Source organism: Nuphar pumila, chromosome 15 (genome assembly GCF_984573655.1).
Source record: "Nuphar pumila chromosome 15, dmNupPumi1.hap1.1, whole genome shotgun sequence".
NCBI classification, from domain to species: Eukaryota; Viridiplantae; Streptophyta; class Magnoliopsida; order Nymphaeales; family Nymphaeaceae; genus Nuphar; species Nuphar pumila.
In genome coordinates this window covers 76,126,455-76,142,089 of record NC_143263.1, presented here as the reverse complement: position 1 = coordinate 76,142,089, position 15,635 = coordinate 76,126,455, and the positions used below count along the sequence as shown (strand labels likewise).

The 15,635-nt window shown below is 37.0% G+C and overlaps 1 protein-coding gene across 1 annotated transcript; it reads right to left on the bottom strand.

The window, feature by feature from the left end:
- Positions 1 to 6,362: 6,362 nt before the first annotated feature.
- LOC149815652 (acyl-acyl carrier protein thioesterase ATL3, chloroplastic-like) lies at positions 6,363 to 8,111 on the bottom strand. Its single transcript, XM_089990593.1, has 5 exons — positions 7,886 to 8,111; positions 7,696 to 7,796; positions 7,127 to 7,236; positions 6,558 to 6,653; positions 6,363 to 6,461 (listed from the first exon to the last, which is right to left on the bottom strand). Exons 1-5 carry the CDS (start codon positions 8,104 to 8,106, stop codon positions 6,363 to 6,365), a joined length of 627 nt encoding a protein of 208 aa, XP_089846719.1. The 5' UTR covers positions 8,107 to 8,111.
- Positions 8,112 to 15,635: the final 7,524 nt, after the last annotated feature.

Here is a 15,635-nt window from a genome sequence, read left to right as displayed (position 1 = left end):
AAAAAAAGACAAACTAAAGGCAAAGATTTATGTAAAAAAATTATAGGTGCTTGAATGATTGCTAACATGTGTTAAGTTTGTCAATATAAGTTTGTAAATTATAGGTATGAGGAATTTCGATGCAATGGGTTATAGTTGTAGTGAGAGGGAAGTACCATGATCCATTTTGCACATCTTGGTTTTGGAGGAGGGTGCAAGGATCCTTGTTAAGGAGTAAGCTGCGAGGAGGTGTCAGACTAAGCAGTCTTTGAGATGGCAACTTGGTTGTTGATGGAACCCTAAGCAGAGTGGTTGAGTTTGAGCCTGCAGGCTTTGTGGTAATGGAAGGGTAGATGTGGCGGAAAGCACCATAGCTGAACTTGCTTATGGCTTCCATCTTCTGTCACCAAGTTGAGTTCCTTTGTGTCTAATTGCATCAATTTATATAGCCTTATTCACAGCCTTCCCTTGCAGGCAGCCTCCTTCTCTGCGTGTACGATTTTGCCATTTCTAAAATTTTCTGTTGACTGAACAAGCATGTCCCTCTAAGTTGCACGATGGACTTTTCGAGTCAAATTCAAATACAATGAAACTGAAATGAGATTTTCTGTATGTCTTTTCCAAGTAATTAAGTCGCTCGTAATTATGTTCGATGCTGTCTTGCAACTAGGGGTGTGAACGGCCCGGGTTTTGTTTTACGCACCTTTTTGTTTTTCTTAAAAACGAAACCCTTTAAAAAACAAAACCCTCTCTCTCTTCCAAAAAACCCTCGGAGTGCCCTTCGAACCTCTCCTCGCCGGAATTTTCTGGCTGTGACAGGGAGTCTCTTGACTTTTCGCTGGAATGCTCTTGCCGTGACTGGTGTCTCTTCAGTCCTCAGCGGAATTTGTGGCAACCTCCTCTCACTTGCTGTCATCCACCGCGGACTCCTCCTCGTCTCTTCCCTCTTGCCTAAAATCTGTGGAGAATCGACATCCCTTTTCAGTGGGTTGTTACTGTTGATTATTTTGGCCACTACCAACGAATTTGAAGGCACATCGTTCACTTTGCACAAAGTGTTTCTGTTGCACGACGACAGATATCTTCCTCCCGCCGGACGTCATTTAGAAGCCGACATCAACACCATCTTCAACTGTTCTTCTCAACAACTGTGTTCATAAATCATTCTCTGCAATTGAATTTTTTTTTTGGTGAATCTGTTTTAACCATGCCTCGTCAGAAGACTGCATCCACAAAAGGTTCTCCTCCTCCTACACCTCTAGCAAAATATGGATTTTCTCTCAGATTTCTCTGAAATCCTCTTTTATATGATACTTTTGGATCGGTTTCTGCACTACCTATTTTACCAGGTCAAAATGTCCTCTTTCACATGTTTTCTCGTTACAAAATCAGAGAATTATTTCCAAGTATTTCACATCTTTTTTATGCTTGTGGAGACACCCTTCATTATCCTTTTCTGATTCACTTGTTTTATACAAATTTACAAATTGATCATGAAACTGGAGTTCTTTCCTCTCTTGTTCGTGATGTTGAAATTGAGTTTGATTCTAAACTACTTGGACAAATCCTAGAAATTCCACCTTCAGATACTCTTTTCAATACTATTGAACTTAATGATGAAAGAATTTTTGAACAAATTCTTCTTCCCAGTGCACCTCATTGTCCTCCTTTCAAAAATACTAATCTTCAAACTCGTGCACGCATTGCTGGACGAATTCTTGCCCACAATGTTCTACCTAAAACTGGTTCTTTTGATTACTATTCCACAGATCTTTCTATGGCTCTTTATGTCTTACTTGGAAATATTTTTGTAAATTGGGCCAACGTGTATTTTACCAATTTGTGGAAACAAAAACCATTTCTTCCTTATGGATGTCTTCTAACTCGTATTTTCAGACATTTCAAAGTTCCCTTAACCAATGAAAAATATATTAAGCAAAAGGAGTTCTTTGATCAAACTATTTTTAAATGAATGAAAATCAAATATCTGCCTCCTTTAAAAGTTGATCAAACTGAACCATCTGATCCTACTGAACCATCAATTTATGAACCCTCACCATCTTCTGTGACACTTTCATCTCAAGCAAAATGAAAGAAATTTTCTACTACTCAAGACAACGATGAAGTTTTGTAGCGACTGGAAGCTTTGGAGCTGCATCAACACACTTTTTGTGAAGATGTGACTCAACAACTTTCTTCGATTCAGAAAGATATTACTGCAATCAAGGACTTGCTTAACTCACTTTTCTGATCTTTGTTTTCTGTTTTTACTGAACTTTGCTACTTTATGGGTTCTAATATTTTGAACTTGAATTTACATTTTGCTTATGCTATTTCTGCCCTTACTCTTTTTTATTATGACAAAGGGGGAGAAAAAGAAAAAGATAGAAATTGCATATTGCATTATGACATGGAAATGGAAATTACATAAAATGACATGGAAATTACATGAAAGTATTGAAAATTGCATTTATGAAAAAGTTATAAAAATGCATGAAGTAATGATGGAAATGCAAACCAATCAATATGTGATATATGTGCTTTAAATGTACTAACTTTAATGTTTTGCAGCATATTGATAGGGAGAGTAAAATCTCCATCTATGCATCTAAATGTTTCATCTTTGATTAAGTTTGTCATCATCAAAAAAGGGAAGATTGTTACGACAATGAAGCCGTACATGATACTTCAAGTACAAGGTTTTGATGATGGACAAGTGAATCAACTGCTTTTCAGCTAAGACAATAAAGAAAGATGACAAACATTAAAGAAATCGATGAAGAATCTTCGAAGACTAGTGTGCATATGTTAAATTCATTAAAAGTCTTAGATTCTTGTAAGAGCCTTACTTACAGTGCATATTTCGGTTGCATTTCAGCTAAAAAGACTTTTGAAAAACTTTTCTAAAAGAACCCTTCAGAAAAATCTTTTTAGAAAACTCTTTATTTAATTTTTTGTGTTTATTAGTCGACCAATAGACTCACCAGTTGACTAATCCTTTCGCGGCAATTTTTGTAAACAAAATGTCATTTTTATCAAATTAGTCGACCGGACAGTATGTCTATTTTCTGGAAATTTAGCAGCAGTCGACTAATGCTTTTATCAGTCGACCGGACAGAACTTGTGTTTTTTAGAAAATTTTAGCAGCAGTCGACTGAAAGGTTTTTCAGTCTACTGATGATATTATCAGTCGACTAACTTTTCTCTAGTCAACTAAGTTTCAAAACTTCAGATTTTCAAACGGCTCGATTAACAGATCAGTCGACGGACGATAACTGTCAGTCTACTAATAGCTATTTATTAGTCGACTAACAACTGTTCCAGTCAACTAATTTTGTCATTTTTTCTGAAACTTTAAAAAGGCGTGTCTTTTCATTTTTTAAGCGTTTTGATCGTTCAAAATGGACTGTTTTGACATTCTTTCATACCCTCAACGTATGAAATCTTTCAACTATAAATATGAGAGCACTTTACACTCAAAAGCACTGCAATTCAATCAATTTGAATCAATTACTCTTTGCTTTTCACCCATATTCATTTTCTCACTCACATGATATTTTTCACTTCAGTTTTTCACTCAAATTCTTTTGAGAGATAGTGAATTCATGAGTAGAGTATTTCAACAACCTCAAAAACAAATTGCATCTCATTTGTATTCATAAGAAGGGCTCATAGGTTGTATTGTAAGTTGTTACTTGTTTCAATTTTCTGTAAAAGGAAGGACTCCTTGGTTTAAAGGAGTTGTTTGCTTACAGTAGGTGTGTTACTGAAAGTGTGACCGGATTCAGTCTGTATGATCTTGTAGTTACACAAGGTTGATAGTGGAAATCTCAAGCGGGTTTTGCTTGGGCACTAGATGTAGGTCCGGAAAGACCGAACCATGATAAATTATTGTGTTATTTGTATGTTTGCTTTGTGAATTGCAAAATCAGTCAAAATTCTGCAGACAATTTTTAAAAGCACTATTCACCCCTCTCTAGTGCTCGTTGCCTCGATCTTACTGCACTTTCAGGGGGGGGTCGACCAAGAGGCGATTGATTTGAAATTTGGAAGAAAAAAGAAAATCGTGATTGAGAGCTTGGCTATCATTTGGTTTTGAAAGAAATCCTTTGAGAAAGGTTAGAGAAAATCATGTGAGGGTGCTCATTCAATAAAAATACCTCTTGTGCTCGTGTGGACAAATCTTGTGTTTGTGTTGTTCTGCATTTGAGGAAGTTGTTGAAGTGTTCTTCGAGCTTGTTGTTGCAAACACACTAACACTTTTTTCGAACTTGTTAGCTATATCTTGTGTTCATTGTATATTTGTTATCATCGACTATTAGATTCCTTGTTCAAGATTGTGAGACTATTTCTAAAGTGTTAATGAAATTGTTCATGTGATTCTGGTTGTTCAGAAACTCATTTTGTTGATGTATGTTTGGGTTTTGATAAAACTCATTTTCTACTGAGGGAAGTCATTTATGCATTCAGGATTGTCAGACATTGTCCCAGTATTTTGACTGTATCTCCTTAGATACTGGTGCAAATCGAGTGATCATTAGCTTGTTGGAAAGCTAATATCCTCCCCTTCAAGTTTTCTTCTTACTATTTTTCTTGAAGCATCATTGTTAGGATGCTAAAATCCCCGAAAAGTTTCAGTCAATTGCATAAGACCAGAGTTTTATCCTGTGCATCGCATCACTGCTACTATTCCATGTTTTCATCATATCTTTTTGTTTACTGAACGAAAATTTGCAAATTATAACTTGTTAGAAAATCGACACCTAGAGCTTGAACTTTCATGTTGATGATGTTACCTGAATCAAGTTAGATGTTACTTTAAAATATTCATCAATCTATGTTAATCGAAAGATATTTTAGATCTAGACTGTCTGTTATATTCTTGATAGCATCTCCTATTTGCAGTGCATCTTTGTCATCCCTGTTTTGTTTATTGAACTGAAGCACGATCTAAAAAAATAATATTTAGATTGAGAATCCTCATGTTTTGATTTTTTGTTGATTTTATTGTTTACTGTGTCAAAAAGTTGATTACTTTTTTGCATGTTTGATACCTTGTTCATCGGCTCATTTAGCATAGAAAAGAAAATATAATATCATAATCTAGGTATAAGTTTCAACATCTTACTCCAAAAATTACAAACTCGGATTTGTTGGAAAGATAATAAGATTTGGCATAACTTACCTATTTGGAGTTTTTCCAAACTCCATCGGCAAAGGGATCAAAATCTCTCTCCAAGTAGTCGGACTAGTCACCTGCATATTTTGGGTGTCCTGTCCATGCGCTCCATAGAATCTGTCATAACTCTGCCTACACAGATCTGAATCTGGCATTTTTGGATCTGTTGGAAAGGTGTGTGCGTCGCACAACTTTCATGTGTTAGCCACCTCTGTCGAAACAGAGTGCTCAGACTTTGAAATATAGATTATTTGAGTCCTATTTAGACTCAACTACTAAACTTAGATTCCATGCGTGGAGATCCATTTGTATCTCATATCGTGGATTGACTTCCGTGACGAGTCCGCCATCAAATGAAGGATAAAATGGTATCGATATTCTAGAAGGCTTGAAGGATAAGTAGGGAGTATCAAAGGGTAAGTATGCAACTCTACAATCTCAGCAAATCAAACTACAAAGGAAGGAAACTCGATGAGGATGAAAAAAACCACCAGTTGTTGTATTGTAAGTGAGTGATCTCACCATGATATGTGAGAAATAGTCTATACAATTGTAAAGAGCCAAGGACGCTAAAATAAGAAAAGCATTATCTCTTCTGCTGAATCACGTAAATAGAGTGTGTTTACTTAAATTTTCTTCTTCTTCTCACTTCCGTTTAGACCTTTCATGAAAATGGGTACAAATTTCAAAAAAAAATCCTGTTAGCTTAGCCTTCACATGAGAATGCTTTCATAGGCAAGGAGGTATGAAAGGATTGGAACAAGAATACTGGTAGGACCAAATTGTGTCTGCACGCCTTATAATTGGATGTTGGTTTTACTAATAATAGGAAAGAAAGGAAAAGAGATGCCAGCTCAGCAATTTTCTCTGAAAATTACATGAAACAAACCGACCCTATTTATTTTGAACTACGCTAGGAATAGTATGGAATGGAAATGAGTGCACAAGAATTAATTTATTGATGATTGATAATAGTATGACAATTTAATTACAGAGTTGCAACAGCAATAAAAGCTTTCACCATTTCTTCTATCTATTTGAACTAGAATGACTACATAAAGACACCATTTGGCAGCCTTCTTGAGGTAGAAAACACTAGCATTTTTCTCCTTTCTTTGTAGGGAATTTTGCTTTTGTGGATGTTGTATCGATGACCTCTAGCAGAAACATGTATCCATGGGAGGCAATGTGTACAATAGTAGCATCAAATAGTCTGCAACTTCAATTTTACTTCTGATGGAATACGTGCAGGATGGTTGTTTCTGTCAATCCAAGCAATTATTGAACTTCCTTCCAAGACTAGCTGAGAATTTAACAAGCAGAAAGTCAGCAGCAGTTTTTTCCATTTTCTTTTATCGAATTGACATGATTTCTTCTTACAGTCAATTGTGACAGTTACCTCTTGATTTGGAAGCTTGAAAATGAAGAAATCGAAAAACAAACGTGTGGTAGAAACTTTTGAAATTTTCAGTCTCAGGACAAACCTATCTCCACGCTGCATCCACAATTACAAAGTGCAAACTTCTTAGCATCATGGAAGAAACCCTCTATCTATCTAGCTTATACAAATTGAAACTTGTAATATATTGTTCATCATACAAAATAAACAAAAATGATATTAACCCCTACTTATTTCATTGAGTGGAAATACTGAAATAGTAGTGGTCCAAATCCCGCTAAAATTCCGTATGATAAAATGGATAATCACCAAAGATGCTACAGTAACTGTGGTGTGATCCAGGAGAACACTTTACAAGTGTGTGCCCCTTTTCATTATGGGGATAGGCGGGAAGCAGAGTGTTCTGCCCCCCTCTCTCTCTTAAAAGGGCGAAGCACTTTATAAGTGTTCGTCCAGAACACTGGACCACGCCTCGGTGCAGCCGCTACCTAGCACCAGCCGATAGGGCTGAATTGTTTGGTGAGCAACTCTGTCTACTTTCTACAGTAATTGAATGGCTAACTACTTACCTGTAAAGGAGTGATAAACTTGAGAGACAGCTTGTGTGTTGCAGCTGCATGGCCTTCAGACTTCAATCCATCGATATCGATACCAACTCTGACAAACACATCTGTATAACCTAAAACACATAGGGAATGTAGTGCACTTTAACTAGTGTGCGCATTCAACCATCAAAGAAAAACAAAAATTTAGAGAAATCAATCTTGATACACATGCATGTTTCACAATTGGCAGGCAATCATATGCCTGCCAATAAGAACTAATTCTCCAATTCTTATTTCCATAAGCAATATGAAATAATTAGAGCTGGTAAAAAATGATAAACAGTATGTTAAAGAAGAATATTGCCAGTGGTGCGCTTGAAAATCAAAATCATGATGCTTGTGTGTAGACACATGTAAACCTATGAATGCCGTCTCAATAAAATCTAATCATGATGATTGGGTTATATTCTTCTTTTGAATCTCATTTTTCTGAAGCCAAATACAGGGTTACATTTTGGTGAATCCATCAGTACTGTAGCTCAAAAATGGTTAAAACCAAACTAGAAACAAAAACAAAACCATTGCAGCCTCACCATGTTCGAGGTAATGGGAATATATGGCATTATTAACAACTCCATATTGGTCCAATTCATAATCACGAACTTGAAGTTCAACATCGTGACAGCCCTGCACACTGAAGAAGTCAAATCCCAAATTAGTACTCTTTGATCCTCCTGTTATTAGGCCTGGCAATGGGTTATAGTTGTAGTGAGAGGGAAGTACCATGATCCATTTTGCACATCTTGGTTTTGGAGGAGGGTGCAAGGATCCTTGTTAAGGAGTAAGCTGCGAGGAGGTGTCAGACTAAGAAGTCTTTGAGATGGCAACTTGGTTGTTGATGGAACCCTAAGCAGAGTGGTTGAGTTTGAGCCTGCAGGCTTTGTGGTAATGGAAGGGTAGAAGGGGCGGAAAGCACCATAGCTGAACTTGGTTATGGCTTCCATCTTCTATCACCAAGTTGGGTTCCTTTGTGTCTAATTGCATCAATTTATATAACCTTATTCACGGGCCTTCCCTTCCAGGCAGCCTCCTTCTCTGCATGTACGATTTTGCCTTTTCCAATTTCTGTTGACTAAACAAGTATCTAACTAACTAGCACGTGGATTTTGTGTGTTAAATTCAAATCCAAGTTTGGATCTCAATGCGATTTTCTGCATGTCTTTTTCCAAGTACTCATAATTATGGTCCTTGCAATTGGGGGTGTCAACCGGTCGGGGACCCAGGTGAAACCAGATTTAAACCAGGAATTTTGGGTATGGTATTGAGTCTGGACCCGAGTCTAATTAGGTCAACTATAAGAAAAACCATACTCGAACCTGATATGAACTACGTGAGGCAGACCCAAACCATACCCAGTAAAACCATATTTTTTATAATTTTTACATTAAAAATTTGCAGGTCTTAATTGAAACTCGGGTTGGGCTGGTATATAATTTCATAAACTATACCCGGGTCCACGTATTACTGGGGATCCAGACCCAGGTTTTATTCAGGTCTTATTATTTATCACAATACCCGGACTACCCTATAAGGTTTGGTTCGAGTCAGGTCTGGGTAAACCCGACCCGTTGACACCCCTACTTGCAAGGTTCATGAGATGTAACCTGACCAGTAGACCAATAAAGCCACGAGAAATTCCAGCTTACTTGCACAGTCACAAACCTGGTTCTCGGGAAAACGTTGACGATAGAAAATATGTAGAGATTTTGAATAAAATGCTTCTTTCATAAGAAGATTACCAAATCTGGATGGTGTCGTTCACCTTTGACCAACGTACGTTCCGTTGGAAGTCAAGTTTGGCGTGACTCTTATGAACGATATTCCTTTAAAACAAGGTCTAAAACTTGAAAATTTTACCTATTGAAACCATATTAAACACTCTTGGTCTCATTAGTTTACTATACAATAATGATAGTGCAAGAATCCCTAGTGCATGATGCGCAATTGCCACCACCATGCAAAAAAAGAAAACACAAACAGACAAACTAAAGGCAAAGAATTATGTAAAAAAAATTATAGGTGCTTGAATGATTGCTAACATGTGTTAAGTTTGTCAATATGGACCAACGGGCGCTCCGCGGGGTTGGTAGGAGCTGTCAGTGGGTATCCTTGTGTGTGTTGGGAACCTTTCTGATAAAAGCTTTCATTTTTGGTATTCCAAAACAATTACCCTAATTTGGTGCAGATGGTAGAGAGAACTATCTCCGGATTCCCAAATCAAATTAAGCGGATGGTGCAAAGTCAAAAATGGTCCCCTTGAATTGCATTGCAGTGTGTTTGGAATGGCTCCCAAAGTGAGAATTCTCATCAGTAAGGTCAGCCTGGGAAGTCATGGTGAAGAAAAACCCATATTTCGATGCAGATGGGTTAATAAGGCCCACCCTCCATCTGCTATCACATCCATCGAGATGGGCAATTGGAGATTGTTTGCTCACCCAAGAAAGACTCCAAAGTAAAGGCTTTCAGTTTCCAAGCTAATTGTGTGATATCAACATCTTTGTTCTGATTTAGATGGAGACCGGTAGGAAACATGTCAAGTAACATCCGGTCTTACTTCAAAAAGAAATTCAAAGATAAAGTGGTGAGACACAAGGCTGGGAAAGAACATTCCAGGTGATTATAATAGATAATATGGAAACTACTGAACCAACAAGTGTTTGAGCAACAAAGGAAGAATCTCAATCAGATAAAAAAGGAAGGCACAGATTCTTCAAGTCCTAGGTAAATCGGAAGAATGGAGCGGATGGTCAGACATTCTCACATTAATAGATCCAGCTGCTAAAGTAGAGATGGGCAGCTGGCTGGCCCTAGGGATTAAAAATTTTAAATTTCTAGAAGGAAGAAGCTCTGTGACAAATATCGCGAGATTTATAAAAATCTCGTAATAATGTCACGAGAAATTGCCTGAAAGTTTAAAACAATAATTTCTCTTGAGATTTTCAAACCGTGACAAATATCGCGATATTTACGTTTTTTAACACATATTTATCATGAAAACACCCCAGATTTTTATTTTTAAATGCAAGATTTATGAAAAAATTCAAAATCTCTTGTGTTCTTTACTACCGATATTTTGCCGTTTTAATCTTTTGTCACTATGGGAAGAAGCCAGGGTCTTGACATTCCTCTAGGTATGCGGAATCTTTTGTCTAGTTGGCAAAGATTTGATGTACAAAAATCTAACTACAGATGAAATCAAATGGCTCGTAATTTATCTAGAATAGAAAAGAGGGAATCCAAAAATCGTGGAAAGATCATTCTCCATATTGGTCCCTCATCACGATTATTGATTCTTAATGAAATCTGGTATTGGTTTGCCTAACCCCAGCTTGCCTTTCAACAACAACAACTACGCCTTCATCCCAAAACAATTGGGGTCGGCGATATGAACCAACAAAGAAAATCATTATGGGTCTTCCACATGAATCCTTCTCCTCCATTCATTTCTATCCAATGCCATGTCCTCAGTGAGGTTCAAAGCCTTCATATCCTTTCCTATCACCTCCATCCATGTCTTCCTAGGCCTACCCCGACCTCTTTTAACTAATATATTTTCCCATTTCTCCATCCTTCTAACTGGAGCATCATTAGGCCTTCGTCAAATATGTCCAAACCACCGTAAACGATTCTCTCTCATCTTATTTTTAATGGGTTCAACACTACAAGAAAATCGTGGATTAGCGACGGCCTCTATCCATCGCTAATCCGTCACTAAGTTGTCGCTAAACTGTTAGCGACGGCTTAGCGACGGATTAGCGATGGATAGAGGCCATCGCGATTTTTTGCTCGCTAATTAGCGAAAAAAATTATCTGTCGTTAATTCCGTCGCTAATTTGCGACAGATTAGCGACGGACATTATCCGTCGCTAATCTGTCGCTAAATTTTAAAAAAAAAATAAAAAAAAATTGATCCTTGTCGGGCGGTATTCCGGCAGCACTAAGCCGGACTTATACCGCACCCGACAGGCATTGCATGCACATAACGATCGCTCTGCCTCATCGCGAACCGGCGTCGCCGTCCTCCATGAACCGGTGCTCTCCGGCGTCGCCGTCCTCCATGAACTGGCACCGTCATCTTCCGTGAACCGGCGTCGCCGTCATCCTCTGTGGACCGGCGTCATCGTCCTCCATGAACCGGCGCCAACGTCCTCCAGCGATCGCCGACCGTCCTCCGTGAATCGACGTTGTTGTCCTCCGTGAACCGGCGCCGACATCATCCAACGATTGCCGACCGTCCTCCGGCGTCGCCGTCCTCCGTGAATCAGCATTGTCGTCCTCCGTCAACCGGCGCCGACGTCCTCCAGCGATCGCCGACTGTCCTCCGGCGTCACCGTCCTCCACTCTCATGTACATGCTCTCCAATAAGCTCTCCGACGTCGCTCGGTTTAAATCGAGCGCGGTCGATTTAAATCGAGCGCGGTCGATTTAAATTTCAAACAGGGAGAGAGGGAAAATTTCGCGCTTGGTTTAAATCGAAAATTAGCGACGGATTAGCGACGGAAATTTTCCCTCGCTAATCCGTCGCTAATTAGCGACGGATTAGCGACGGAAAATTTCCCTCGCTAAAATGTTTTTCTTGTATTGAGAATTAGCGACGAAATACTTGTTGTCGTTAATTCGTCGCTAATTAGCGACGGATTAGCGATGAAACAACTTTCATCGCTAATCCGTCGCTACTTAGCGACGGATTCATTAAGAAAGTTTTCTCTAGCTAATCTGTCGCTAATTTGCGACGGAAAAAATCCGTCGCAAATTTCCGTCGCTAATTAACATTTTTCTTGTAGTGCAACACCTACCTTCTTACGTATCTCCTCGTATCGAATCTTATCTTTTATTGTATTTCCACACATCCATCTCACCATACGCATCTCAGCTACACTCATTTTTTGAATATGATGTCTCTTGGCAGCCCAACATTCCGTGCCATATAGTAAAGCGGGCCTAATAGTCATCCTATAAAACTTTCCCTTCAACCGCAATGGCATTCTACGATCGCACAACACTCCAGTTGCACTCTTCCATTTCATCCACCCAACCTTTATCCTATGATTTACATCTCCATCAATTTCTCCATACTTTTGAATGATAGATCCCAAATATTTGAAAGAACCATCCACCGGTATTTCTTTCTCACCAAGCTTCACTACACTCCCATCTCTATTTCGTTGCTTACTAAATCGACATTCCGTGTATTCTGTCTTACTCTTACTCAACTTAAAACCTCTTGCTTCCAATGTCTGTCTCCATAATTCTAACTTAGCATTAACCCCAGCTTTCCTTTCAAAAACAAAAAAAAAAATTCTCCCCTGCACAAGCTGACACCCAACATAGGCCTATGATCCTATCCTCGAAGGTTAATGTCGTCTGCACGAGGTATGAAAGGTAGAGCCAGCATGACCAAGTCTTCTTGCCGGAAGAGGTTTCTTCATGTTATAAATGGAAAAGAGAGAGAGAGAGATAATTTAGTAATATTTGATAACTAACAATAATATTTTTTTTCTTAAAAAATATCTTAAAACATGCCTAAAATTTTGGCAATAATCAAAATACACCCAACTTTTTCTAATTACAATAGGCATTTCACTGCAAGTTTTGGTACTAATATGTTACACATTTGGCTTACCACCATCCAAAAGTGCATGAAGATTTAGGCCAACAAACGCTCTAGTTCTGCCCCATTTGTGTATAGCTTTTTGTTTTAGTTAATTTGTGTTTTTGTTTGAAGTGATCATTTAATATGTCAGAGTTTCAACCCATATTATATTGGAATCAATCTGCATAGGATATGTCTAAATCTGAGTCAGATACGAAATTATTATGATCATGGTTTTCTTCATATCCAATTCAAAATCGGGAAAATAATTGTAAAACCGAGGCTAAAATATTATTCAAAATTAAGCTATAAATTTATTTGAAATTCAAGTATTAATGAGGATTCAAAATAAATTCCATGTTGAGAATTTATTCTAAATCAGGGTTTTATTTTTAATCATATTTAATCTATATTTATGTTGAACTTAAATAAAAACTTAATTTGAGTTTTAATATTAGTCATGATTCGAACAAAGTGCATATTTTAATTTGAAGTCTTATTAAATTTTGATTTCAATTTATGTAGTTTTATCAATTCGAATTTTGATTAAAAAATTCGAATTTGGATCGGATTTGGATTTGAATTTGAATTCGGATTGAATAAATATGGCTCGAACATTATAACTAGATGTGAGTTTGATTCAAATCTAAATTAAGACTTAATCGAATATTACTTCAAGTTTGAAACCTGATGTACGAAATCAAATAGTCAATACAACCACAAGTCCTACCGACTCGGGTAGGAATCATTTTCGAAATGCATTATTGAGAAAATGATATTTTTAGAAAAGAGATTTCATAATAATAATTTAGTTTGACACTGTGTTATAGGGTTCATAGGATTTAACAAAATTTCCAATATGAGAAAGTAACCCCTACACGCCCTAGGTCTCACTGACCCTATAGAGCTCAAATTTTTCAGAAATAAATTCTGAGAAATTTGAATTAAACCTTAAAAGAATAATTGGAATAAGTAATTTAATTATGTGAAGAATTCAAAATTTAATAGTAGAATTTAATTAGGTATTGATTTAACTAAATTTCATTTAGTAGCATTTCATGGGAATTTATAAGTTCATGAAATATTTCAATTGAATTTAAAGTGAATTTAATTTGAATTTCATAGAATGGATTTCAAAAATTAACTAAAACTTATAAAATAGTAGGAGTCCATAGGTGGGCCATCCCATCTTATGTGACATCCAAGTTTAAAGTTTAAAATGATAAAAACAAAAACAAACTTTAAAATAAGGTTAAAATAAAACTTACCAAAAAATAAAAACAAGAGAGAAAAGTCAAAAGTTACCTTACTTAAAATCAAACACCAAAAGGACTAATACCCTATGACACATAGTTCACCATAAATATCAAGCAATAGTAGCAAGGGTATGTGTATGAACACCGAAGCAAACTTGCAGTTCCCTAAAGGGCATAAACCGAGGACTAGGACCAGATATTTTTTTTCAAAGGTGTACGCGAAGAAAAATCCTACCGTACACGATAATTATTTCAATAAATAACTTGAAAGAGAGAAAATTACGTGCAAACCTACAAAAATTTGGCAGAGGTGGCTCAACGCAACATTTGTCACCCTCATAGGTTGTGGCCAACACTTCCATACGTTTGGTATAGTCACAACCAAGAACATCTTTTGTAGAACTTGTCACTGTGAAACAATCAGGTTTAGGTCAAAAACGGATTGGACCTAGTTTAGGTTCGACTCTGATCAAACTTACCTTAAGTGGTCTAGGCTAGATGAGATGTGTTATACCTAGTCAAGGAAAATGTAGAGGAGGTCAAGAAATCAGGGTAAAGGGGTCTTAACCTAACTAGGTTTATTGTATGTCAAGTCAGTCCAAGCTCACCTCAGCTCAGTCTAGGTCTAGTGGGCTTAACCTAGGCTAAGACCAAAACAAATAAAGAGAAAGAAAGACTAACCTAGTAGGTCAAGTGGACTTGACCCAGGTGGGCTTGAGTTAAGCTAGGCAGGTCCAAACTCACTTCAAGTGGGCTTGGTCTAAGCTGGAACCAAGAGAGAAGAGAGGAAAGAAAAGCCAGAGAAAAAATAGAGAGAGAGAGGAGCACAATTTTCTAAGGGGGTTCTCCTCTTGTTTATAAGAAATTAAATGGATCTTGGATTTATGTGTAGACTGGGTTTGATCTAGTTAGTTGATCTGATCCAAGATCCAAACTTAAGACCAAAGCATAGTGACAAATATCATGAAATTTATGAAAATCTCGCGATAATATCGCGAGAAATTGCCTGAAAGTTTAAAACGGCAATTTCTCATGAGATTTTCAAAATATCAAGAGATTTATGAAAAAAACATAAATACTGATTTAAATGCAATATTTATGTTTTAAATGACTATTTATCACAAAAAAATCACGTATTTTTATTTTTAAATAATTTTTATTAATATTTTCCTATAAAAAATAATTTTATATTTTTTAATTTATTTTTTTATTGTCGAGATTTTGCCAAAAAAGAATGGGAGATTTATGGAATGTTTTCAATTTCTTGAGAGTTTTTGAAAAATGAGAAATTGTCGATAAAAAAGTTTGTCACTATAGACCAAAGTAATATAAAGGCATCCATATCCCTGTAGAGCCCACTTGATATTTTTATAAGATATTTATATAGGGCCTACAAGATATTTTTATGAGATATTTATGTGCCGATAAACAGGCAGTTGAATCCTACCAGGCAGTCTCACTGATCAGATATATGTGAAATCGTGGGCCAATTATATGGACAAAATCTTGCTGGAAATCAGCAAAATTGTGACATCAATTAACAACACCATAAAAATGTAATTCAAGGTGATATTATTATCAAGAACACTGTATATTTGAATTCCTACAATATAATCACTCGGTC

Excerpts from the sequence above, each read along its gene's own strand:
- LOC149815652 (XM_089990593.1), bottom strand. The coding sequence starts at position 8,106 with ATGGAAGCCATAACCAAGTTCAGCTATGGTGCTTTCCGCCCCTTCTAC. Across the intron at positions 7,797-7,885 it reads GATGTGCAAAATGGATCATG|TGTGCAGGGCTGTCACGATG; the intron begins GTACTTCCCTCT and ends TGACTTCTTCAG. Across the intron at positions 6,654-7,126 it reads AGTTTATCACTCCTTTACAG|CGTGGAGATAGGTTTGTCCT; the intron begins GTAAGTAGTTAG and ends TTGTGGATGCAG.